The sequence below is a fragment of the Oncorhynchus keta genome, chromosome 18 (assembly GCF_023373465.1).
Source record: "Oncorhynchus keta strain PuntledgeMale-10-30-2019 chromosome 18, Oket_V2, whole genome shotgun sequence".
Lineage (NCBI taxonomy): Eukaryota > Metazoa > Chordata > Actinopteri > Salmoniformes > Salmonidae > Oncorhynchus > Oncorhynchus keta.
The window spans coordinates 28860736-28888224 of NC_068438.1; the positions used below are offsets into that span (position 1 = coordinate 28860736).

At 45.3% G+C, this 27489-nt stretch overlaps 1 protein-coding gene across 5 annotated transcripts in view; it reads left to right on the forward strand.

Moving 5' to 3' along the window:
* The window catches only part of LOC118375292 (neurofibromin-like), a 120934-nt gene that overhangs the window by 17399 nt on the left and 76046 nt on the right, over positions 1 to 27489 (forward strand). For 2 of the 5 annotated variants that reach the window (XM_052467799.1, XM_052467803.1), the window contains exons 10-30: positions 48 to 176; positions 289 to 363; positions 498 to 629; positions 776 to 913; positions 2269 to 2382; positions 2539 to 2618; positions 2771 to 2894; positions 3146 to 3392; positions 3500 to 3573; positions 3672 to 3755; positions 3862 to 4254; positions 4497 to 4636; positions 4723 to 4845; positions 5241 to 5441; positions 10714 to 10895; positions 11112 to 11323; positions 11546 to 11707; positions 11819 to 11922; positions 18809 to 18944; positions 26975 to 27133; positions 27288 to 27385. In XM_052467799.1, coding sequence (XP_052323759.1) covers positions 48 to 176; positions 289 to 363; positions 498 to 629; positions 776 to 913; positions 2269 to 2382; positions 2539 to 2618; positions 2771 to 2894; positions 3146 to 3392; positions 3500 to 3573; positions 3672 to 3755; positions 3862 to 4254; positions 4497 to 4636; positions 4723 to 4845; positions 5241 to 5441; positions 10714 to 10895; positions 11112 to 11323; positions 11546 to 11707; positions 11819 to 11922; positions 18809 to 18944; positions 26975 to 27133; positions 27288 to 27385 — 3107 coding nt within the window. Of the gene's footprint in view, positions 1 to 47; positions 177 to 288; positions 364 to 497; positions 630 to 775; positions 914 to 2268; positions 2383 to 2538; positions 2619 to 2770; positions 2895 to 3145; positions 3393 to 3499; positions 3574 to 3668; positions 3756 to 3861; positions 4255 to 4496; positions 4637 to 4722; positions 4846 to 5240; positions 5442 to 10713; positions 10896 to 11111; positions 11324 to 11545; positions 11708 to 11818; positions 11923 to 18808; positions 18945 to 26974; positions 27134 to 27287; positions 27386 to 27489 lie in introns of those variants that run through there. The other 3 variants (XM_052467801.1, XM_052467802.1, XM_052467800.1) reach the window with 3 other exon arrangements.

A 27489-nucleotide genomic window follows, 5' to 3' on the forward strand; every position in this document is an offset into this window, starting at 1 on the left:
TGGAATATTGCAGACGGTCACATACAGACACTTATCTATCCCATCAGGCCCTGCTCTTCAACCCCACCAAGTCCTTCTCTCGCGGGGCAGGCAGCCAGAACGCAGACGTGGACCTCATGATCGACTGCTTCGTCTCCTGTTTCCGTATCAACCCTCACAACAATCAGCACTTTAAGGTCAGTCAGTCTGCTCAGCGCATTGGCAGAAAATGTGCAGACCATGTCTGAATGATACCTCTGTGTCAAAGCGGCTTTTTTGACGAAACATTAATAAAGACAATCTCTTCAGGTCTGTTTGGCCTCCGCCTCCCCCTCTACCTTTCACTTTGTCCTGGTCAACTCCCTGCACAGAATCATCACCAATGTAAGTTTGCACCGTCTCCACTACTACTTCCTACCAAGTTCAGTCGAAGTACATTTGATAGGACAGTGCTGTTCTCATTGGCCTTTCCCACAGCAGTGCAATATTAATGATCTTCTATCTTCTTCATCCTTTAGTCTGATCTGGACTGGTGGCCTAAGATTGATGCAGTGTACTGCTACTCTGGAGAGCTGCGACTAATGTTCTCAGACACTCTGAGCCGAGTGATGCAAGGCCTTCACACACATGCCCCACTGCGCATGACGTCGGTGAGAAAGGGACTACACACACGCGCACATTCACACTCACTTTCACACCAATCGTTTGAAACACCTTTTGTTTTCCTGTGTAAGCGAACCTCTTAGGAAAAGTATGTATTAGCTACACCTAAATTTACAACTTCTCTCTCTGACAGACTCTGTCATTTAAAGAGAAAATGACCACCAGCCTTAAGTTCAAAGAGAAAACCACAGACCTGGATACACGCAGCCACAAGTGCCTCCTCCTCGCTCTGGTCAAACTCATCCACGCTGACCCCAAACTCATGCTGCACGTAAGTCTGACACCAACCACCACATACAGTTGAAGTCTGAGGTTTACATACACTTAGGTTGGAGTCATTAAAATTAGTTTTTCAACCACTCCACAAATTTCTTGTTAAACAACTATGGTTTTGGCAAGTCGGTTAAGACATCTACTTTGTGCATGACACACGTCATTTTCCAACAATTGTTTACAGACAGATTATTTCACTTATAATTCACTGTATCACAATTCCAGTGGGTCAGAAGTTTACACACACTAAGTTGACAGTGCCTTTTAAAGAGCTTGGAAAATTCCAGAAAATTATATCATGGCTTCTGAGGCTAATTGATATCATTTGAGTCAATTGGAGGTGTACCGGTGGATGGAGCCTGCGGCTATGGAACCTTGACCTGTTCACCGGACGTGCTACCTGTCCCAGACCTGCTGTTTTCAACTCTATAGAGACAGCAAGAGCGGTAGAGATACTCTCAATGACCGTGCTTCTACACCTGCATTGCTTGCGGTTTGTGGTTTTAGGCTGGGTTTCTGTACAGCACTTTGAGATGTCAGCTGATGTACGAAGGGCTATAGAAATAAATTTGAATTGATATTCCAAGGCCTACCTTCAAACTCAGTGCCTCTTTGCTTGACATCATGGGAAAATCAAAAGAAATCAGCCAAGACCTCAGAAAAAAATTGTAGACCTCCACAAGTCTGGTACATCCTTGGGAGAAATTTCCAAATGCCTGAAGGTACCACGTTCATCTGTACAAACAGTACAAACACCATGGGACCACGAAGCCGTCATACCGCTCAGGAAGGAGACTCGTTCTGTCTCCTAGAGATGAACGTACTTTGGTGCGAAAACTGAAAATCAATCCCAGAACAACAGCAAAGGACCTTGTGAAGATGCTGGAGGAAGCGGATGCAGAAGTATCTATATCTACAGTAAAATGAGTCCCATATTGACAGAACATGAAAGGCCACTCGGTAAGGAAGAAGCCACTGCTCCAAAACCGCCATAAAAAAGCCAGATTACGGTTTGCACATGGAGACGAAGATCGTACTTTTTGGAGAAATGTCCTATGGTCTGATGAAACAAAAATAGAACTGTTTGGCCATAATGACCGAATAAAGTGGTGATCCTAACTGACCTAAAACAGGGACTTTTTACTAGGATTAAATGTCAGGAAAAACTGAGTTTAAATGTACTTGGCTAAGGTGTATGTAAACTTCTGACTTCCACTGTATATACTGAGACAATGTCCCTTGGTTCTGTTTGAATAGTTAATCACCGTCCCTTCCACTTATGTGTGTGGTTCGATTTCCTCTCCGCCCTTGCGTTCACCCATACATGCATGTTTGACATTGTGTGTGTTGTAGAACCCAGGGAAGCAGGTTCAGGAGACCCAGAGCAGCACAGCAGAGCTGATCACAGGCCTGGTGCAGCTGGTGCTCTTGGTCAGTACATCCCAGCTTTCCCAGGAGGCCATGGAGGTCAGTTCACACTCCTTCTCTCCCTTACTCTCACTCCATCTACTCTGCTTCTTTATTCTTTCTCATTCTGTCCACTTCAGTTCTATTCCCTAGCATTGAATTATCAACTTCAAGTAAGGCATATTTCTCCCTATCTGTCTCTCTCTCCCTGCCCAGGCTCTGCTGGTGCTGCACCTGCCTGAGACTATTGACCTGTGGAACCCTCAGGCCCCCATTGAAACCTTCTGGGACATCAGGTACAAGGACATGGTTTAGTTCTGGGGGCTTTTCAGTCCAGAGATAATCCATGTAGACAGACACACTGGTCATGGATTAAGTAGTAGTCCCAGTCTTTAGGGGTGTGTGTTGAGATTCCATTGGGCTCTAACACTGGCCTATCCCATTGCAGCTCCCTAGTTGTCTTCCTGATCTGCAAGAAGCTGATTGGTCACCAGATGGTGAACAGTACAGAGGTGTTGAAGTGGCTGAGGGAGATCCTTATCTGCAGGAACAAGTTCCTCCTAAAGAACAAGGTGAGGTCAGGGACTCTAACCTCACATCAGAATAACCATTGAGGGCTAGTTTCCCAGACGCAGATTAAGCCTAGTTCTGAACTAAAAAGCACTTTCAATAGAGAATTTCCATTCAAAATAATGTTTAAGTCTAGGACTAGCTTAGGTCTGGAAAACCGTCCAGAGTGTTTTGCAGTTATACAAGTCAAATACACGTGTTGGACATGTCTAAATGTGTGTTGGACGTGTCTAACTCCTCTCTGCTCGCCCAGGAGTGTGCCACGCAGGGCAGTGGAATCCCTATCTGCAGACAGGCCCAGACCAAACTGGAGGTGTGTCTATACATGTTTCTGTGGAGCCCTGACATCGAGGCCGTGCTAGTGGCCATGTCGTGCTTCAGACACCTGTGTGAGGAGGCTGACATCCGCTGTTCCGCTGACGAGGTGCTCGTCCAGATCATCCTGCCCAACTACGCCACCTTCACAGAGTTCGCCTCCGTCAGCAACATAATGGCCACCGGTCAGTAAAAACACTGTTTTGAACACCACTATAACATGCTCTGAGAGTCACTAAAAAGACCAACGGTTTCAGACAGTGACTCCGCTACTTGTTTCTCTGTTTGGTAGGACGTTTCACCCTGCAGAAGAGAGTGATGGCCTTGTTGAGAAGGATAGAGCACCCCACTGCAGGAAATACTGAGGTGTGAAAGAATAAAGAAGCATAAAATACAGTTTATCCTTGCTTACATCCTTCCAGTATTAGTGACTTGTCCCTTCTTGTTTCCATGTCTCACCCCAGGCATGGGAGGACACGCATGCAAAATGGGAGCAGGACACCAAACAGATTCTGAACTTTCCCAAAAACAAGGTGGAGGATGGTCAGGTAAGAGCACTTACATTTTAGGATTTGGGTGTGTTTCACTGTCAATAAAAAATAATAATATTGGGACCATTGCTCCAAACTCTACCCCATTTGTCTCCCCCTGCAGGAGTGGATCAACATGACAGGCTTCCTGTGTGCTCTGGGTGGGGTGTGTCTGTCCCAGCACAGCAAGGCCTGTGGCCCCACCACCTACAGCCCCCCCATGGGCCCCATGAGCGAACGCAAGTACTCTATGGTCTCTGTGGGCGTCTGTGAGGTCTCCAACGCTGCAGCTGGAGCCTCAGCCACCTGCTCCTCCTCTTCCTCCACTGAAACCCCCCTGGGCAGGTTCCTGGACCGCCTGCTGGTCCTGCTGGTATGTGGTCATGAGAGGGTGGGTCTACACGTCCGCACCAACGTCAAGGAGCTGCTGGGGCTGGAGCTCAGCCCGGTCCTGTACCACATGCTCTTCAACAAGCTAAGGAACAGCATCGGAAGCTTCTTCGACACACAGGGGCCGGTGAGTGGATGGGCTGCGGAGGAGGATGGGGCACGTTAACCAATTATTTGAATTGTATTAGTGTAGAATGTCATTCTAGGGAGTTTTACAGGGGGATGGTGACTTTTTTGCTGATTGCATCACAGAGCCCTGCCTGCGCTGCTGTTGTTGAATTTCATTAGTTCATTATAAAGCTGATTTGTTGACATTAGCAGGAAAGTAGTTTAAACTGATTTAATTAATTTGTCTCTGTGCCCTTGCAGGTCCCCATCAATGACACTAACACACAGTTTGTGGAGCAGACCATTGCCATCATGAAGAACATACTGGATAACCATGCTGAGGGCAGCTCAGAGCACCTTGGACAGGCCAGCATAGAGACCATGATGCTCAACCTGGTCAGGTGAGAGATAAACACTCACAACTTATGAAATACGTAATCAGTTGTCACTCTTCAGGACCTTATTCGGTCTGATCTCACCCCCCCAGGTACGTGCGTGTCTTAGGCAACACGTTGCATGCCATCCAGATGAAAACCAAGCTGTGCCAGCTGGTGGAGGTGATGATGGAGAGACGAGACGACCTGTCCTTCTGCCAGGAGATGAAGTTCAGGTGAGCGACAGAGACGGCACTCCCTCCTGGACAGACCTAAACTCTAGCTTAACGTTAGCCAAACTAGCTAAATGCTACTTAAAGCTTCAGTCAGTAGTTCAAACAATTTGAATAAAGTTGGATTGGTCTGGAGAAATATTACCACTCCCAAATTCACAGACAGAGCTATAGAATGACCATACCTGATATAAAAATGATAGTTTTAACAATGCGTTGAGGCTATGTAGTGTTTTGTTTACATTTACTTAGTTTATAAACGTTGGAGTAAAAGAAGTGTATATTTTGAGTTCTGATGGGGTATGACAGCTCATGAGACATTTATAAGTTATATTCTTCAAGAATCAATGGGTACCTCATTCATTTTTGTTAATTCAACCCCTCACCATATCTGCCAGGAACAAGCTGGTGGAGTACCTGACAGACTGGGTGATGGGCACCTCCAACCAGGCTGCTGATGACGATATCAAGTGTCTGACCAGAGACCTGGACCAAGCCAGTATGGAAGCGGTGGTGTCTCTGTTAGCTGGCCTGCCTCTTCAGCCAGAGGAGGGAGACGGGGTGGAGCTGATGGAGGCCAAGTCCCAGCTCTTCCTCAAGTAACTACAACATGCTTTTTATTTTATTTTTTATTTCACCTTTATTTAACCAGGTAGGCTAGTTGAGAACAAGTTCTCATTTGCAACTGCGACCTGGCCAAGATAAAGCATAGCAGTGTGAACAGACAAGAGTTACACATGGAGTAAACAATTAACAAGTCAATAACACAGTAGAAAAAAAGGGGAGTCTATATACAATGTGTGCAAAAGGCATGAGGAGGTAGGCGAATAATTACAATTTTGCAGATTAACACTGGAGTGATAAATGATCAGATGGTCATGTACAGGTAGAGATATTGGTGTGCAAAAGAGCAGAAAAGTAAATAAATAAAAACAGTGTGGGGATGAGGTAGTTGAAAATGGGTGGGCTATTTACCAATAGATTATGTACAGCTGCAGCGATCGGTTAGCTGCTCATATAGCTGATGTTTGAAGTTTGTGAGGGAGATAAGTCTCCAACTTCAGCGATTTTTGCAATTCGTTCCAGTCACAGGCAGCAGAGTACTGGAACGAAAGGCGGCCAAATGAGGTGTTGGCTTTAGGGATGATCAGTGAGATACACATGCTGGAGCGCGTGCTACGGATGGGTGTTGCCATCGTGACCAGTGAACTGAGATAAGGCGGAGCTTTACCTCGCATGGACTTGTAGATGACCTGGAGCCAGTGGGTCTGGCGACGAATATGTAGCGAGGGCCAGCCGACTAGAGCATACAAGTCGCAGTGGTGGGTGGTATAAGGTGCTTTAGTGACAAAACGGATGGCACTGTGATAAACTGCATCCAGTTTGCTGAGTAGAGTGTTGGAAGCAATTTTGTAGATGACATCGCCGAAGTCGAGGATCGGTAGGATAGTCAGTTTTACTAGGGTAAGCTTGGCGGCGTGAGTGAAGGAGGCTTTGTTGCGGAATAGAAAGCCGACTCTTGATTTGATTTTCGATTGGAGATGTTTGATATGAGTCTGGAAGGAGAGTTTGCAGTCAAGCCAGACACCTAGGTACTTATAGATGTTCACATATTCAAGGTCGGAACCATCCAGGGTGGTGATGCTCGTCGGGCATGCGGGTGCAGGCAGCGATCGGTTGAAAAGCATGCATTTGGTTTTACTAGCGTTTAAGAGCAGTTGGAGGCCACGGAAGGAGTGTTGTATGGCATTGAAGCTCGTTTGGAGGTTAGATAGCACAGTGTCCAATGACGGGCCGAAAGTATATAGAATGGTGTCGTCTGCGTAGAGGTGGATCAGGGAATCGCCCGCAGCAAGAGCAACATCATTGATATATACAGAGAAAAGAGTCGGCCCGAGAATTGAACCCTGTGGCACCCCCATAGAGACTGCCAGAGGACCGGACAGCATGCCCTCCAATTTGACACACTGAACTGTCTCTGTCTGCAAAGTAATTGGTGAACCAGGCAAGGCAGTCATCCGAAGAATCGAGGCTACTGAGTCTGCCGATAAGATTATGGTGATTGACAGAGTCGAAAGCCTTGGCAAGGTCGATGAAGACGGCTGCACAGTACTGTCTTATCGATGGCAGTTATGATATCGTTTAGTACCTTGAGTGTGGCTGAGGTGCACCCGTGACCGGCTCGGAAACCAGATTGCACAGCGGAGAAGGTACGGTGGGATTCGAGATGGTCAGTGACCTGTTTGTTGACTTGGCTTTCGAAGACCTTAGATAGGCAGGGCAGGATGGATATAGGTCTGTAACAGTTTGGGTCCAGGGTGTCTCCCACTTTGAGGAGGGGGATGACTGCGGCAGCTTTCCAATCCTTGGGGATCTCATAGGGGTTGCGACAATGGCGGCGGATAGTTTCAGAAATAGAGGGTCCAGAATGTCAAGCCCACCTGATTTATATGGGTCCAGGTTTTGCAGCTCTTTCAGAACATCTGCTGTCTGGATTTGGGTAAAGGAGAACCTGGAGAGGCTTGGGCGAGGAGCTGCGGGGGGGCCGGAGCTGTTGGCCGAGGTAGGAGTAGCCAGGCGGAAGGCATGGCCAGCCGTTGAGAAATGCTTGTTGAAGTTTTCGATAATCATGGATTTATCGGTGGTGACCGTGTTACCTAGCCTCAGTGCAGTGGGCAGCTGGTAGGAGGTGCTCTTGTTCTCCATGGACTTCAGTGTCCCAGAACTTTTTGGAGTTGGAGCTACAGGATGCAAACTTCTGCCTGAAGAAGCTGGCCTTAGCTTCCTGACTGACTGTGTGTGTTGGTTCCTGACTTCCCTGAACAGTTGCATATCGCGGGGTCTATTCGATGCTATTGCTGTCCGCCACAGGATGTTTTTGTGCTGGTCGAGGGCAGTCAGGTCTGGAGTGAACCAAGGGCTGTATCTGTTCTTAGTTCTGCATTTTTTGAACGGAGCATGCTTATCTAAAATGGTGAGGAAGTTACTTTTAAAGAATGACCAGGCATCCTCAACTGGCGGGATGAGGTCAATGTCCTTCCAGGATACCCGGGCCAGGTCGATGAGAAAGGCCTGCTCACAGAAGTGTTTTAGGGAGCGTTTGACAGTGATGAGGGGTGGTCGTTTGACTGCGGCTCCGTAGCGGATACAGGCAATGAGGCAGTGATCGCTGAGATCCTGGTTGAAGACAGCGGAGGTGTATTTGGAGGGCCAGTTGGTCAGGATGATGTCTGAGGGTGCCCTTGCTTACAGAGTTGGGGTTGTACCTGGTGGGTTCCTTGATGATTTGTGTGAGATTGAGGGCATCTAGCTTAGATTGTAGGACTTCCGGGGTGTTAAGCATATCCCAGTTTAGGTCACCTAACAGAACAAACTCTGAAGTTAGATGGGGGGCAATCAATTCACAAATGGTGTCCAGGGCACAGCTGGGAGCTGAGGGGGGTCGGTAGCAGGCGGCAACAGTGAGAGACTTATTTCTGGAGAGAGTAATTTTCAGAATTAGTAGTTCGAACTGTTTGGGTATGGACCTGGAAAGTATGACATTACTTTGCAGGCTATCTCTGCAGTAGACTGCAACTCCTCCCCCTTTAGCAGTTCTATCTTGACGGAAGATGTTATAGTTGGGTATGGAAATCTCTGAATTGTTGGTGGCCTTCCTGAGCCAGGATTCAGACACGGCAAGGACATCAGGGTTAGCAGAGTGTGCTAAAGCAGTGAGTAAAACAAACTTAGGGAGGAGGCTTCTGATGTTGACATGCATGAAACCAAGGCTTTTTTGATCACAGAAGTCAACAAATGAGGGTGCCTGGGGACATGCAGGGCCTGGGTTTACCTCCACATCACCCGCGGAACAGAGAAGGAGTAGTATGAGGGTGCGGCTAAAGGCTATCAAAACTGGTCGCCTAGAGCGTTGGGGACAGAGAATAAGAGGAGCAGGTTTCTGGGCATGGTAGAATATATTCAGGGCATAATGCGCAGACAGGGGTATGGTGGGGTGCGGGTACAGCGGAGGTAAGCCCAGGCACTGGGTGATGATGAGAGAGGTTGTATCTCTGGGCATGCTGGTTGTTATGGGTGAGGTCACCGCAAGTGTGGGAGGTGGGACAAAGGAGGTATCAGGGGTATAAAGAGTGGAACTAGGGGCTCCATTGTGAACTAAAACAATGATAACTAACCTGAGCAACAGTATACAAGGCATATTGACATTTGAGAGAGACACAGCGAGGCATACAGTAATCGCAGGTGTTGAATTGGGAAAGCTAGCTAAAACAGTAGGTGAGACAACAACAGCTAATCAGCTAGGACAACAACAGCAGGTAAAATGGCGTTGACTAGGCAACGGGGCCGACAGATAAAACAAACAAGCAGAATGGAGTACCGTGATTAATGGACAGTCCAGCGTGCATCAGCTATGTAGCCAAGTGATCAGTGTCCAGGGGGCAGCGGTGGATGGGGCAGGGAAGCTGGACTGGCGAGTGCTATCCAGGTTAAAAAACTAACAATGACTAAATAGCTTGTAGCTAGTTAGCTGGTTAGCTTCTGGAGGTTCTTGAGTGTGTTCTAAAAATAAATAAAAAATAGCGATTCCGTATCACATTGGGTGAGGCAGGTTTCCGGAATGTATAAACAAATTAAAAATCGGAAAGAGATAGAAAGTACATATGGGTCCAGTGAGTGTTTGGGACGCGGCGATGCAGACGGTTAGCAGGCCTGTGCTAACAAGCTAACAGTTAGCAGGCCAGGGTAAACAAGGTAGCAGTTAGCGGACCAGGGCTAAACAAGCTAGCAGTTAGCAGGCTGAGTTAGCAAGCAAGGAGATAGCAAGGGCTAGAGAGTTAGCCTTTGGGGGACGTCGCAATGGGGTGAGTCTGTTTATTCCTCTTCATGCGGTGACATCGATAGACCGGTCGTGGGCCCGGGTATTGTAGCCCAGGAGTATGCTACGGTGGTAAGCACAGGTGCTCTGGCCGGGCTAGCTTCAAGCTAAGTGGGTGGAAACGCTAGCCAGGAGTAATCATCCGGGGTTGCGGTTTAGCTAGATAGCTAGTTGTGAAGATCCAGCTGAGAAATGTTCCGTTTGCGGTGGGAATCCGGGGATAAAAAATAAATGGGTCCGTTATGCTCTGGTTAGCGTCGCGTTGTTCGAACTGGCGAGAGCTTTCCGAGCTAAAGGTTAGCTGATGACCGGTTAGCTGAAGACTGCTAGCATAGCTGGTGGTTAGCTGGCTAGCTTCAGTTGAGGGGTTAAGGTTCCGAAGTAAATATAAATACTTTAGGAAAAAGTAGCTATATTGGGTGAGGCGGGTTGCAGGAGAGTATTTGGAAGCTTAGGTTTATCAAAATGTTTTTAAAGATACGCGAAGAAAAATATGTAAAAACGAAAAAGAAACGATATATACAAGGGTCACGATACGACAGGAAGACTTACTGCTACGCCATCTTGGAATGACATACCTTTTTTTACCTTTATTTAACTAGTCAGTTAAGAACAAATTCTTATTTTCAATGACGGCCTAGGAACAGTGGGTTAACTGCCTGTTCAGGGGCAGAACGACAGATTTGTACCTTGTCAGCTCGGGGATTCAAACTTGCAACCTTTAAGTTACTAGTCCAACTCTAACCACTAGGCTACCCTGCCGCCCTATATACACTCCTATACCTTTTAGTCATGTAGCTGACGTGCTTATCCAGAGAGACTTGTTGCTGCTCTTCAGATTTCTGTTTACTGTGCATGCTGTAACATTTCCACACGCAAAATAAACTGTGTTTTCTGTATAGAAGTAAAGGAATACATTAACTTAAATGTGCACATGATTTTAATTCAAACTGCCTGTTAAGTGTTCTGAACCCTGCTTTACCCCCTGTACCCAGGTACTTTACCCTGTTCATGAACCTGCTGAATGACTGCAGTGAGGTGGAGGATGATGGCCAGCCGGTGGTTGGAAGGAAGAGGGGCATGTCTCGACGCCTGGCCTCCCTCAGACACTGTACTGTCCTGGCCATGTCCAACCTCCTCAACGCCAACGTGGACAGCGGACTCATGCACTCTATCGGTGATCTACTGTAGCAGTAGTATTTCTCCACCTTTTTATAGTGCCAGGAAAGCTATAATGTTAGTCCTTCCATCTACCAAGGACCATAGCTTCCAAAATGAACAGTCAAACCTCAAATATAATGTCCCTGTATCCTTTGCCACCCTTAATCTTTCTCTTGTGCCCCCTGTGTCGCTCTGTCTCTCTCTCCTCCCCCCACCATCCACCCTTCTCCAGGTTTGGGCTACCATAAGGACCTGCAGACACGGGCCACCTTCATGGAGGTTCTGACTAAGATCCTCCAGCAGGGGACAGAGTTTGACACACTGGCAGAGACTGTGCTGGCAGACCGCTTTGAAAGGCTGGTGGAGCTGGTCACCATGATGGGAGACCAGGGAGAGCTGCCCATCGCCATGGCACTGGCCAATGTGGTGCCAGGATCCCAATGGGTATGTACGAAACACAGCCTTTTGGGTGACTAACCTTCACAATGATGAGCACTACAATAACAAACCTGATTTATTAGTAGAATCAGACATGTTAGTGCAAGGCTGGAGCAAACGCCTGCATGTCCTGTAGCTCTCCAGGAAAAGGGTTTGCCACCCCTGTGCAAGTATGAGAATTTGAGGCAGTAGTTGTTGAAACAGTGTGTCCTCCTGTGTCTTCTTCAGGACGAGCTGGCCCGTGTGTTGGTGACACTGTTTGACTCTCGCCACCTGCTATATCAGCTGCTGTGGAATATGTTCTCCAAGGAGGTAGAGCTGGCTGACTCCATGCAGACTCTCTTCAGAGGCAACAGTCTGGCCAGTAAAATCATGACCTTCTGTTTCAAGGTAAAACCACATTTCTCTCCCATACAGACAATTTTAAATGGTATAACCTGAAGCACTCGCACCAAGCCTGGAATTTGAAATGCATTTTAATGTTGAAATTCTTTGTGTTAGGTTTACGGGGCAGCGTACCTACAGAAGCTTCTGGAGCCTCTACTTAAAGGGGTCGTCACCACCCCAGAGTGGCACAACATCAGCTTTGAGGTGGACACAACCAGGTCGGAACATTAACCGGAAGCATTCCACCAGTTAGACTGTGGGAGCCTGGTGTGGTGGTAAAGGATAGCATGTCGATTTGAGCAATTTTGGGGGGTAACCTTTTTAAATGGAAGTTACCTAGGGAATCCTGACTTTTTTTTTAAAGTATTTTTTTAAATTGAATATCTGAAACATACAATATACTTGCAGTGAAGCTGCTCAACAACTACATCATACCAGTCATCCAACAGACTCCCATTCAGTGTGACACACAGAAGCCTCCATGGTCAAATCCCTGCTCAAGGGCACGTTGACAGATCTCCCACCAGGCCAAAAAACGTGAAGCCCAACCCCCCCAAGGTTCCCCAATAGCTGTCCCTCAACCATTCGATCCCCCCCCAAGAAAAACAAAAATACAATTAATTCCATTCCCCACCCCCAAGAAACCCCCAAAGCACCAACAACCAAGAGAATGAACTAAAGAGAAAAAATAAAGTTGAGTGCTTTTATACAATAGAAGTCAGACGTTTACATACACCTTAGCCAAATACATTTAAACTCAGTTTTTCACAATTCCTGACATATAATCCTCATTCTCTCCCTGACTTAGGTTAGGATAACCACTTTATAATGTTAAATGTCAGAATAATACTAGAGAGAATGACTTATTTCAGCTTTTATTTCTTTCTTCACATTCCCAGTGGGTCAGAAGTTTACATACACTGAATTAGAATTTGGTAGCATTGCCTTCAAATTGTTTAACTTGGGTCAAACGTTTTGGATAGCCTTCCACAAGCTTCCCACAATAAATTGGGTGAATTTTGGCCCATTCCTCCTGACAGAGCTGGTGTAACCGAGTCAGGTTTGAAGACCTCCTTGCTCGCACACACGTTTTCTATACGATTGAGGTCAGGACTTTGATGGCCACTCCAATACCATGACTTTGTTGTCTTTAAGCCATTTTCCCACAACTTTGGAAGTCTGCTTGGGGTCATTGTCCATTTGGAAGACCCATTTGCGACCAAGCTTTAACTTCCTCACTGATGTCTTGAGATGTTGCTTCAATATATCCACACAATTTTCCTCCTCATGATGCCATATATTTTGTGAAGTGCACCAGTCCCTCGTGCAGCAAAGCACCCCCACAACATGATGCTGCCACCCCAGTGCTTCACGGTTGGGATGGTGTTGTTCGGCTCGCAAGCTAGCCCCCTTTTTCCTCCAAACATAACAATGGTCATTATGGCCAAACAGTTCTATTTTTGTTTCATCAGATCAGAGGACATTTCTCCAAAAAGTACAATCTTTGTCCCCATGTGCAGTTGCAAACCGTAGTCTGGCTTTTTTTAATGGCGGTTTTGGAGCAGTGGCTTCTTCCTTGCTGAGCGGCCTTTCAGGTTATGTCGATATAGGACTCGTTTTACTGTGGATATAGATACTTTTGTACCCGTTTTCTCCAGCATCTTCACAAGGTCCTTTGCTGTTGTTCTGGGATTGATTTTCAGTTTTCGCACCAAAGTACGTTCATCTCTAGGAAACAGAACGCATCTCCTTCCTGAGTGGTATGTCGGCTGCGTGATGCCATGGTGTTTATACTTGCGTACTATTGTTTGTACCGATTAATGTGGTACCTTAAGGCATTTGGAAATTGCTCCCAAGGATGAACCAGACTTGTGGAGGTCCACAATTGTCTTTCTGAAGTCTTGGCAGATTTGTTTTGATTTTCCCATGATGTCAAGCAAAGAGGCACTGAGTTTGATGGTAGGTCTTGAAATACATCCACAGGTACACCCTAAATTGACTCAAATGATGTCAATTCGCCCATCAGAAGCTTCTGAAGCCAAGCTGTTTAACTTCTTTGGGCTGGGGACAGTATTGAGTAGCTTGGATGAATAAGGTGCTCAGAGTAAACTGTCTGCTACTCAGGCCCAGTTGCTAATATATGCATATTATTAGTAGTATTGGATAGGAAACACTGAAGTTTCTAACTGTTTGAATGATGTCTGTGAGTACAACAGAACTCATATGGCAGGCAAAAACCTGAGAAAAAAAATCCAACCAGGAAGTGGGTAGTTTTTCACCTCTTTGCCTATCGAATACACAGTGTCTATGGGGTCAAATTGCACTTCCTAAGGCTTCCACTAGATGTCAACAGTCTTTAGAACCTTGTGTGATGCTTCTACTGTGAAGTGGGGGCGAATGAGAGGGGAATGAGTCAGAGGTCTGCCAGAGAGCCACGAGCTGGTGACGCACGTTAACGTGAGAGTTAGCTTGATTTCCATTTCATTTCTGAAGACAAAGGAATTCTCCGGTTGGAACATTATTGAAGCTTTATGTTAAAAACATCCTAAAGATTGATTCTATACATCGTTTGACATGTTTCTACGGACTGTAACACAACTTTTCGTCTGCTCCTAGTGATCGCGCGTCATGAATTTGGATTACTGGGCTGAACACTCTAACAAAAAGGAGGTATTTGGACATAAATGATGGACATTATCGAACAAACAAACATTTATTGTGGAACTGGGATTCCTGGGAGTGCATTCTGATGAAGATCATCAAAGTTAAGTGAATATTTATAATGCTATTTCTGACTTCTGTTGACTACACAACATGGCATATATCTGTTTGGGTTGTTTTGGTCTCTGAGCGCCGTACTCAGATTATAGCATGGTAAGCTTTTTCTGACACAGCGGTTGCATTAAGGAGAAATGTATCTATAATCCCATGCATAACAGTTGTATATTTTATCAATGTTAATTAGGAGCATTTCTGTAAATGTATGTGGCTCTCTGCAAAATCACCGGATGTTTTGGAACCAGTGAACGTAACGAGCCAATGTAAACTGAGATTTTTGGATTTAAATATGAACTTTATCGAACAACATGTATTGTGTAACATGAAGTCCTATGAGTGTCATCTGATGAAGATCATCAAAGGTTAGTGATTAATTTTATCTCTTTGTGCTTTTTGTGATTCCTCTCTTTGACTGGTAAGATGGCTGTTTTTCTGAGACTTGGCTCTGACCTAACATAACTGTTTGGTTTGCTTTTGCTGTAAAGCCTTTTTGTAATCGGACACTGTGGTGGGATTAACAAGAAGTGTATCTTTTAAAATGGTGTAAAATACTTGTATGTTTGAGGAATTTTAATTATGGGATTTATGTTGTTTTGAATTTGGCGCCCTGCTCTTTCACTGGCAGTTGTCATACCGCTTGCGGAATCTCAGTCCAAAAAGGTTAAAGGCACAGTCAACTTAGTGTATGTAAACTTCTGACCCACTGGAAATGTCATAGTGAATTATAAGTTAAATAATCTGTCTGTAAACAATTGTTGGAAAAATTACTTGTCATGAATACCGTATATGTCCTAACCGACTTGTCAAAACTATAGTTTGTTTATAAGAAATTTGTGGAGTGGTTGAAAAACGAGTTTCAATGACTCCAACCTAAGTGTATATAAACTTCCGACTTAAACTGTATTTAATAATCTCAACCCACCCAATTCATATTCATTATATACAGTGGGGCAAGAAAGTATTTAGTCAGCCACCAATTGTGCAAGTTCTCCCACTTAAAAAGATGAGAGGCCTGTAATTTTCATGATAGGTACACTTCAACTATGACTGACAAAATGAGAAAAAAAATCCAGAAAAAGACATTGTAGGATTTTACATGAATTTATTTGCAAATTATGGTGGAAAATAAGTATTTGGTCAATAACAAAAGTTTCTCAATACTTTTATATACCTTTTTTTGGCAATGACAGAGGTGAAAACTTACAGAAAACGTTTGACAAGGTTTTCAAACACTGTTGCTGGTATTTTGGCCCATTCCTCCATGCAGATCTCCTCTAGAGCAGTGATGTTTTGGGGCTGTTGCTGGGCAACACAGACTTTCAATTCCCTCCAAAGATTTTCTATGGGGTTGTGATCTGGAGACTGGCTAGGTCACTCCAGGACCTTGAAATGCCTCTTACGAAGCCACTCCTTCGTTGCCCGGGCGGTGTGTTTGGGATCATTGTCATGCTGAAAGACCCAGCCACGTTTCATCTTCAATGCACTTGCTGATGGAAGGAGGTTTTCACTCAAAATCTCACGATACATGGCCCCTTTCATTCTTTCCTTTACACGGATCAGTCGTCCTGGTCCCTTTGCAGAAAAAAGCCCCAAAGCATGATGTTTCCACCCCCATGCTTCGCAGTAGGTATGGTGTTCTTTGGATGCAACTCAGCATTCTTTGTCCTCCAAACACAACGAGTTGAGTTTTTACCAAAAAGTTATATTTTAGTTTCATCTGACCATATGACATTCTCCCACTCTTCTTCTGGGTCATCCAAATGCTCTCTAGCAAACTTCCGACGGGCCTGGATATGTACTGGCTTAAGCAGGGGGACATGTCTGGCACTGCAGGATTTGAGTCCCTGGTGGCGTAGTGTGTTACTGATGGTAGGCTTTGTTACTTTGGTCCCAGCTCTCTGCAGGTCATTCACTAGGTCCCCCCGTGTGGTTCTGGGATTTTTGTGATCATTTTGACCCCACGGGGTGAGATCTTGCGTGGAGCTCCAGATTGAGGGAGATTATCAGTGGTCTTGTATGTCTTCCATTTCCTAATAATTGCTCCCACAGTTGATTTCTTCAAACCAAGCTGCTTACCTATTGCAGATTCAGTCTTCCCAGCCTGGTGCAGGTCTACAATTTTGTTTCTGGTGTCTTTTGACAGCTCTTTGGTCTTGGCCATAGTGGAGTTTGGAGTGTGACTGTTTGAGGTTGTGCACAGGTGTCTTTTATACTCATAACAAGTTCAAACAGGTGTCATTAATACAGGTAACGAGTGGAGGACAGAGGAGCCTCTTAAAGAAGAAGTTACAGGTCTGTGAGAGCCAGAAATCTTGCTCGTTTGTAGGTGACCAAATACTTATTTTCCACCATAATTTGCAAATAAATTCATTAAAAAACCAATGTGATTTTCAGGATTATTTCTCTCATTTTGTCTCATAGTTGAAGTGTACCTATGATGAAAGTTACAGTCCCCCCCCCCCATCTTGGGGAGAACTTGCACAATTGGTGGCAGACTAAATACTTTTTTGCCCCACTTTTTTGCGTCCCAGATATAGCAAAATATTTTTTTGCTCATATGATTTAAAAAACAAATCGTCAGGAGTAGGCAGCGCCATAAGTGAGTAAACTGAGATATGTCGAAGGAGTTGAACAGTTTTTTTCCTTCATAAATAGACCGTTATTTACCTCTTTGCAGGTTGCAGGATCTTGTCTATTTTTACAAGTTTTATATAGAAATTCATTGCAGAGAGCTAATTTATATCTTTTGTGATACGAATACGAAGTATGTCTACTTCACTGTCAGCCCATTTTATAGGTAAACTGCAGGGTAATGTAAGAGTTGTATTTTTAAAGATCCAATACGTAATATTGTACATTTATCATAATTAGGTTTTAGTCCAGAAAAGTTATCTGGATCTTCAATGAGACATTGCAGGGATCTAGCTTGCGGACTTGATATAAAACTTGAGTCATCGCCATACATGGACACCTTTTGTTTTTAATCCTTGGATTTCTAATCATCTGTTGTTATTGGATCTGATTTTAATAGCAAGCATTTCGATGGCCATAACGAATACATATGTTGACAGTGGACTCCCTTGTTTAACTCCTCTTGACAATTCAAAAGTCTGAGAAGTAGCCGTTATTTACTATTTTACACCTGGGGTTGCTATACATTTATTTTACCCATTTTATAGGAGAATTGTCTCAATTTAATTGCATTTCGCTCGTATTTTTGCATCACAACATTTAAGTGCAAGGGGCCTCCAGTTTTTTACATATACTGGGTCTTTATATTTGCCATCTGGGACTTGTTTTAATAATATAGAAATCAGACCTTCCTGCTGAGTACCTAACAGACTACCATTTCTATAGGAGTAGTTAAAACAATCTAACAATGGCACTTTAATATCTCAAATGGTTTGACATACCTCTACCGGTATGCTATCAAGACCTGGGGTTTTTCCAGACTGAAAGGATTTAAAAGCCTCAGTTCTTCCTCTGTAATTTGGCCTTCGGACTGATCTGATTTGTTAATTTTCCATTTTTTATATTATTTGTAATGAATTCCTTACCGTAATCTTCATTCAGTGGGAGAAGATGAGACGGAAAAGAGAACGTCTGCCTAAAATAATTAGCTTCCTCTTTTGAAATATTATTCGGAGGAATCATAGATGACTCCCGTCTTCAGTAGCGAGTTTCTGCAACAACAAAAAAAAAAACTGTACTGTTAGTTCATTGATTTCCCTTGTTAGTCTTGTCTCTAGCCAGAAACGTCTTTTTCATTATTGATGAATAATGAATTGAATGACCTCAGAAGGTACATTTTAAAGGTATCTGAAACAATAAGGGGATTTGCTGAAAATTCAGTTATAAATGATTTTGTCTCAGTTAAATAGTTGTCCTCCAGTTAACTTTGATTAAATTTCCAATATCCCGTCTACGTGGAAAATCTATAAGAGTTATGTGAACGCCAATTAGATGATCCGATCGCATTCCGTCTCCTATTTAAAACGTTTTATGCACGAGAGAAAGATACAAAGTAGTCAAGACGACTAGCTTGATGAACTCTCCTCCATGTATATCTCACTAGGTCAGGGTTTTTTAGTCTCCAAATAGCCACTATTTCTAATGTGTCCATAATATTTGTGATTTCTTTAAGGGCACGGTGATGATAGTTTGTAGAGTGATTACCTTTACGGTCCATTGAGGTACTTAACACTTTGTTAAAATCTCTTACCATAATGATTGACTAGTTCAATCGTGAATGACCGTTGTCGGACTTTCCCCTTCCTCTTTCTCTTCCCCCTCTCTTTTTGTCCTCTCCACCTTCCCTCTCTGTAGACTAGAACAGTCAGAGAACCTTGACGAGAACCAGCGGAACCTTCTTCAGATCACAGACCGGTTCTTCCTGGCCATTATCAACTCCTCCAGCGAGTTCCCGCCACAGCTACGCAGTGTGTGTCACTGTCTCTACCAAGTAGGTTCATTCCCCACCTCTGACCTAATGCTGCTCTCTGGGTGGGTGGAGTGTGTTACTGTCGCCTACACCCTTACAAGCCACTGGCTTTCTTCCATACTGTGCTAATAATGGCACGAGGTCACATCTCTCACACTCTCTAATACACACAGGCACAACCTTCTTACTTTTCTCTGACTTTCCACTAACGTTGCTGCTATACGTCCTCTGCCCTCTTCTGCGTGTTCGCTCTTCATGTACTGTGACAGAACAGATTAAGGACTGTCCCTTCAATGGTGGTGGTTGGAAAAGGGGGAACATATGCAGATGAATTAACTGACTACAGCAACATCAAGACACTACAAAGCAGCTAGTGTCCCTACTGTCAATAAACTGCTTACACACACACACACCTCCGTTTCCATTAAGCCTAACTTTTCCATGAAAGAACACCTCTGTATGGACACACACTCCACTCGCCTGTTTCCATCTGCATGTCTGATGAGCCGAGACCGCTGCCCTCTGCTTCCACAAAAACTGACTTTCTCTCTATACTGACTTAAAGCAACACATCAAATGTTTCGATATCTCAATGAGATGAAGGCGGGGTGCTTTGGAACCACTAATGTTATTTTGTTGGACACAACACCAAAATAGCACAGAACATGAAACTGACGCATATCGATCTCCCTTCGCTCGATACAATCCTATACTACTACCATTGTGCGAAAATCTGCCTGTAAAAAAACATCAGCACTCGCACACAATGCTGGTCAGTAGTTGGGCTGTGCCTGCAGATGCTATGACCTGTTTGTGCTCATCTCTGTTCTGTTGGCTACTTGCCACTCTACTGACTAAAGCCATAGTCAAAGACAGAAAGTTAAACAAAGAAGCAGTAAGTTCAGAACTTTTTCCTCAGCCCCTTTTATTTTCAAAAGCAAAAATAACTGTCTTTATTTTTTAATAAAAAGGCATTCTACAAATAGTAGCACCAACTTACTTGCTTCCATTTTCTATTAACTCCAAGAAACCAGTGCATTCAGTTACAGCAGGGGTGTCAAACCTATTCTCTGGAGGGCCTGGTGTCTGCGGCTTTTTGTTTTTTCCTTTCAGTTAAGACCTAGACAACCAGGTGAGGGTAGTTCTTTACTAATTACTGATCTTAATTAGTCAATCAAGTACAAGGGAGGAGTGAAAACCAACACACTCGGCCCTCCGTGAAATGAGTTTGACGCATGCGTTCCTCTCTCTCTCTCCTCCAGATGGTTTTGGGATTGGAATGGGTGGAACAGTGTTTCTCTGAATGTTTCTAGAGGCTGAATTTGGCTGCAGTTGACATAAACACATCACCAGGGGGACAGTTTTCTATGGTGCACTTCTTTCTGTGTTGCTGCAGTGCATATACAGTGGAATGTTACGTAGTAAAGTATTGTGTGTGTTTTTATTTCTTTCTTTACATTTGTTCATCTTTTTTATTTAACTAGGCAAGCCGGTTTAGAACAAATTCTTATTTACAATGACACAGTCATCTTGCTTAGTGATTGCGGTGGTTTTATGTCTGTTGTATTTGGGCCATATACTGTATAGGGCCTATTTGAAATTGGTTTATTGCACTTGCACCAAATATTTGAATCTAAAGGCCGAGGTGAAGTGAGGATTGTCTGTCTTGTGTACATGCATGTTGGTGTCTGTCTTGTGGACTATGGTTATAATTTATTGCTCTGTAAAACACTGTCTGGCTGATCACCTGTGAGACATTTTTCTGCTTTGCTCTGGGAGTCATATCTCCATGTATTCGCTGTTGTTTTCTGGCTGGTGAAATTCAATGTAATTTTTAACCCCTTTTCTGTCGCGCTTTAAAGTGCAATCATATCAGTCAAAAATATCAAAATCCCAATTTATGTTCCAAAACCAACTTTATAAGAGCTGTTAAAAATAGGTTATATTTAACTCAAAAGTCCATGATTTACGATTTGTTGGCAAAATAGATGGAAGCAGTTCTTTGAAGGATTTAATATAAATTACCAATACATTTCTTGGTAGTCCAAAAAATATTGCTATCAGGTTGGAAATCACATCTGACCGGGTACATTGTTTGCTGCCTCCACCCATTCGAGATGTTTCAATGACTCAATATTTTGAACAAAAATGGATGACTGTAACGAAGGCTGAGAATGTCAACACAATCCTGAGTCTCGCATCAGTCAATTTAACTTCAATTGAATTTAACTTCAATTGCGCTGCTTTCGTGTGCCCCGGTTACAGCGCTGAGCCGAGGGGAAGTGTACAGACACTCCACAGCATATTATGCACATCTACAAGCATAGCAGCGAAGGTTGGACAAATATGATTTATATCTTTGTTTTGACGCAGCCACTGCCAGCTAGCCTACAAAGTCAACAACGCAGCCACTGCCAGCTAGCCTACTTCAGCAGTACTGTATCATTTTAGTCAATAAGATTCTTGCTACGTAAGCTTAAATTTCGGAACATTCGAGACGTGTAGTCCACTTGTCATTCCAATCTCCTTGCATTAGCGTAGCCTCTTCTGTAGCCTGTCAACTATGTGTCTGTCTATCCCTGTTCTCTCCTCTCTGCACAGACCATACAAACGCTCCACACCGCGTGGCCGCGGCCACCCTAATCTGGTGGTCCCAGCGCACGACCCACGTGGAGTTCCAGGTCTCCGGTAGCCTCTGGAACTGCCGATCTGCGGCCAACAAGGCAGAGTTCATCTCAGCCTATGCCTCCCTCCAGTCCCTCGACTTCTTGGCACTGACGGAAACATGGATCACCACAGATAACACTGCTACTCCTACTGCTCTCTCTTCGTCCGCCCACGTGTTCTCGCACACCCCGAGAGCTTCTGGTCAGCGGGGTGGTGGCACCGGGATCCTCATCTCTCCCAAGTGGTCATTCTCTCTTTCTCCCCTTACCCATCTGTCTATCGCCTCCTTTGAATTCCATGCTGTCACAGTTACCAGCCCTTTCAAGCTTAACATCCTTATCATTTATCGCCCTCCAGGTTCCTCGGAGAGTTCATCAATGAGCTTGATGCCTTGATAAGCTCCTTTCCTGAGGACGGCTCACCTCTCACAGTTCTGGGCGACTTTAACCTCCCCACGTCTACCTTTGACTCATTCCTCTCTGCCTCCTTCTTTCCACTCCTCTCCTCTTTTGACCTCACCCTCTCACCTTCCCCCTACTCACAAGGCAGGCAATACGCTCGACCTCATCTTTACTAGATGCTGTTCTTCCACTAACCTCATTGCAACTCCCTCCAAGTCTCCGACCACTACCTTGTATCCTTTTCCCTCTCGCTCTCATCCAACACTTCCCACACTGCCCCTACTCGGATGGTATCGCGCCGTCCCAACCTTCGCTCTCTCTCCCCGCTACTCTCTCCTCTTCCATCCTATCATCTCTTCCCTCTGCTCAAACCTTCTCCAACCTATCTCCTGATTCTGCCTCCTCAACCCTCCTCTCCTCCCTTTCTGCATCCTTTGACTCTCTATGTCCCCTATCCTCCAGGCCGGCTCGGTCCTCCCCTCCCGCTCCGTGGCTCGACGACTCATTGCGAGCTCACAGAACAGGGCTCCGGGCAGCCGAGCGGAAATGGAGGAAAACTCGCCTCCCTGCGGACCTGGCATCCTTTCACTCCCTCCTCTCTACATTTTCCTCCTCTGTCTCTGCTGCTAAAGCCACTTTCTACCACTCTAAATTCCAAGCATCTGCCTCTAACCCTCGGAAGCTCTTTGCCACCTTCTCCTCCCTCCTGAATCCTCCCCCCCCCCTCCTCCCTCTCTGCAGATGACTTCGTCAACCATTTTGAAAAGAAGGTCGACGACATCCGATCCTCGTTTGCTAAGTCAAACGACACCGCTGGTTCTGCTCACACTGCCCTACCCTGTGCTCTGACCTCTTTCTCCCCTCTCTCTCCAGATGAAATCTCCCGTCTTGTGACGGCCGGCCGCCCAACAACCTGCCCACTTGACCCTATCCCCTCCTCTCTTCTCCAGACCATTTCCGGAGACCTTCTCCCTTACCTCACCTCGCTCATCAACTCATCCCTGACCGCTGGCCACGTCCCTTCCGTCTTCAAGAGAGCGAGAGTTGCACCCCTTCTGAAAAAACCTACACTCGATCCCTCCGATGTCAACAACTACAGACCAGTATCCCTTCTTTCTTTTCTCTCCAAAACTCTTGAACGTGCCGTCCTTGGCCAGCTCTCCCACTATCTCTCTCAGAATGACCTTCTTGATCCTAATCAGTCAGGTTTCAAGACTAGTCATTCAACTGAGACTGCTCTTCTCTGTATCACGGAGGCGCTCCGCACTGCTAAAGCTAACTCTCTCTCCTCTGCTCTCATCCTTCTAGACCTATCGGCTGCCTTCGATACTGTGAACCATCAGATCCTCCTCTCCACCCTCTCCGAGTTGGGCATCTCCGGCGCGGCCCACGCTTGGATTGCGTCCTACCTGACAGGTCGCTCCTACCAGGTGGCGTGGCGAGAATCTGTCTCCTCACCACGCGCTCTCACCACTGGTGTCCCTCAGGGCTCTGTTCTAGGCCCTCTCCTATTCTCGCTATACACCAAGTCACTTGGCTCTGTCATAACCTCACATGGTCTCTCCTATCATTGCTATGCAGACGACACACAATTAATCTTCTCCTTTCCCCTTCTGATGACCAGGTGGCGAATCGCATCTCTGCATGTCTGGCAGACATATCAGTGTGGATGACGGATCACCACCTCAAGCTGAACCTCGGCAAGACGGAGCTGCTCCTCCTCCCGGGAAGGACTGCCCGTTCCATGATCTCGCCATCACGGTTGACAACTCCATTGTGTCCTCCTCCCAGAGCGCTAAGAACCTTGGCGTGATCCTGGACCACACCCTGTCGTTCTCAACTAACATCAAGGCGGTGGCCCGTTCCTGTAGGTTCATGCTCTACAACATCCGCAGAGTACGACCCTGCCTCACACAGGAAGCGGCGCAGGTCCTAATCCAGGCACTTGTCATCTCCCGTCTGGATTACTGCAACTCGCTGTTGGCTGGGCTCCCTGCCTGTGCCATTAAACCCCTACAACTCATCCAGAACGCCGCAGCCCGTCTGGTGTTCAACCTCCCCAAGTTCTCTCACGTCACCCCGCTCCTCCGCTCTCTCCACTGGCTTCCAGTTGAAGCTCGCATCCGCTACAAGACCATGGTGCTTGCCTACGGAGCTGTGAGGGGAACGGCACCTCAGTACCTCCAGGCTCTGATCAGGCCCTACACCCAAACAAGGGCACTGCGTTCATCCACCTCTGGCCTGCTCGCCTCCCTACCACTGAGGAAGTACAGTTCCCGACTTTTACCACTCATCGTTTTTCGATGGCTACAGCTAGAGATGCAGGTGCCATTTTTAGTTAATTTGCAAAAAATGTGAATCGCTTTGCTAGCTATGCTGAACATGAACGACTGTTATCCACAGTTATTAGGGGTGCGTGCTTAGTCCCCTCCTGTAGTCCGTTCACCCACAACTGCGGGGCCAAGCACAACTCCAACACCATCATTACGTTTGCTGACGACACAACAGTGGTAGGCCTGATGACCATCAAAGAGAGCCTATCGGGAGGAGGTCAGAGACCAGGCCATGTGGTGCCAGGACAACAACAACAACCCCCCCCAATGTGAGCAAGACAAAGGAACGGATCGCGGACTACAGGAAAATGAGGGCCGAACAGGCCCCCACAAACAACGACCCGGCTGATGTGGAGCCAGTCGAGTTTCAAGTTTCTTGGTGTCCACATCACCAATGATCTGTCATGGTCCAAACACACCAAGACCGTCGTGAAGAGGGCACGACAAAACCTTTTCCTCCTCAGGAGAAATTTCGCAATGATACCCTTATCCTCAAAGTTCTACAGCTGTATAATCGGGAGAATCCTGACTGGTGGCATCACCGCCTGGTATAGCATCTGCTCGGCATCTGACCGTAAGGCACTACAGAGGGTAGTGCGTGTGGTTCCCATTCAGTTTTCAAAATGTAGGTTGGGTCAAGAATGCACTGGCAGGCAAGCTGCAGAAGGATGAACAGGCTACTATTCCCAATCGTTTATCAGTGCGATTTTGACGGCCAATTCGCAAGTTTGAGAGGATTTATCTAATGTTCCCTCTTCATATTTGAGCTCATCTCGCTCTGGCTAGCGTACATTGACGATCTTGTTGTTTATGTGCATAGGCAACTGAGGGCAAGCCTTTTCATGGTTGTTTGCTTAGTATAACTAAGTTCCCAAATGTAAGAAGACACCCATGGTATTTCCATATTTGCAGAAATCCATTCAGGTGTATTTTGTGGCTTTTGGCGAATAACGTTCTAAAGTTGCGCTGTTGCTACTGCCTGTAAACGCCCAGTTCAAAGTGAATGTTGGTTGGCTTCTGTGGAAAAAGGCTTATTTTCATATAGACCTACTGTAGCTCTGATTGGCTATGGCGCACCGGTCTGCCTCGACGCCGGTCCTGGACAAGACCGATGTTTATATTAGGTTTTATTTACTGCAGTGTCTATTAATTGTCCAAACACATGGCTGCTTTCAAACTCTATATTGATATATAAATTTAATGTACGCTACTATACGTTATTCCCAAACATTGTATGAAAACGTGAAAATTAGTGCTCACTTCTCAGAAAATGTAAAATAAGTATTGTCATTCATCCTGGGGGTGTAAATGAACAGATTTTAATAAGATTTTATGTTGATACATGTGGTAGGGTAGCCTAGTGGTTAGAGCGTTGGACTAGTAACCGAAAGGTTGCAAGTTCAAATCCCCGAGCTGACAAGGTACAAATCTGTCGTTCTGACCCTGAACAGGTAGTTAACCCACTGTTCCTAGGCTACCATTGAAAATAAGAATTTGTTCTTAACTGACTTGCCTAGTTAAATAAAGGTAAAAAAATAAAATAATACGTTTTGTAGAGATTAAAAGATAATCAAAAGTACCATTCATCATCCATGAATTTGTTCAGATGCACAACCACCTCATCAAGGAGCCCTGTGGCTGTGTTGATCGCAATGCCTTCATGGGGCATGTAAGACTTGAATGATGCCTGACAGGCAGCACTGTCTCCAGGCTGCATGCTTCCCCAAGACCACAGCCAATTGCATGCTAATTAGCTATGTAGTCTTGTTTGCTAGCTTATTACCTATGTTGGTTGTTAGCTTGCATAACTGACACGTGTATAATTATAAGGGACACTTCACTAGCTTGCTAGTTCACAAGACTATGCAAGTAAGCAGTGTTGTAAGGGAGGTAAGGGACATTTAGAGTATCCTGTAATGCATCGTTGAGGGCTTAAATGCCCCACCCGGGCGTAGCTTCCTCACAAGCTCATTGCTCAAGGTAAGGGACATTTAGCTTGCTAACATTCTAACTAACACACTGATAATGATCTCCAAACACAAATGAAAGCATGATGTTAGCATGAGTTTTATTATTGCTTAGTGTAGCAATCAATAAAAACTTATGCACTGTTCCACTGAGGGCTTTGCCGCCTCAGCCACACAGCCAATAGTGGTTAGAGTGTTGGGCCAGTCACCGAAAGGTTGCTCGATCGAATCCCAGAGCTGACAAGGTACAAATCTGTCGTTCTGCCCCTGATCACTGTTCCTTGGTTGTCATTGTAAATAAGAATTTGTTCTTAACTGACTTGCCAAGTTAAAGGTTAAATAAAAATAGATAAATCAATACGTCCATTTATTTTGAACAACTTTTGTTATAGTGATCATGAGATAAATAAGTTGTGATCTCGCCATAACGAGGCATTTTTTTCTGTACTTAGCTCTTTCCTTCTTCCTCTGTCGCCCTCCCCTTCTCTTGCACTCTTTTCTCTCAAACTCTTTCTCTCTTGCTTGTGCTCTGGCTGGCTTTGAGAAGGGTGGTGTGAGATCTTCTCTGTCATGTCGTACAAGCATCAAACTTTCTCATTTCCTTTCGTGTTTTCAATCCACTCTGTTCCAACTCCTCATCCTGCTCTCCTCCCTCCCCCTTTTCTGCCCACCTTTTCCTTCAGGTGGTGAGCCAGCGTTTCCCCCAGAACAGTATAGGGGCGGTGGGCAGTGCCATGTTCCTGCGCTTCATCAACCCTGCCATCGTGTCACCCTACGAGGCAGGCATCCTGGATGAGAAGCCCCCACCCAGCATAGGGAGAGGACTAAAGCTCATGTCCAAGGTATGGGTTGGGAGGTTCCATCTTCCAAAAATAAGCATCATGTGTGAAAATGACAGTAGTGGCTTTGACCAAAATTGTTTGATAAATATAATATTTTTTACAATTATTTTATTACCTTTGATTTTAGTTAAGTTGCTCTCTGTTTTGTTCGCAGATCCTCCAGAGCATTGCCAACCACGTGTTGTTTACTAAAGAGGAGCACATGAGGCCTTTTAACGACTTTGTGAAAAGCAACTTTGATGCAGCCAGGCGGTAAGTTAGGTTGAAGCTGACAACAGGGTTCTTATATAACTCTTTGCAACAATGGGACCAGCTATGCTAGTTAGCAACGGCGCAGTTACCAGCAACGGCGCAGT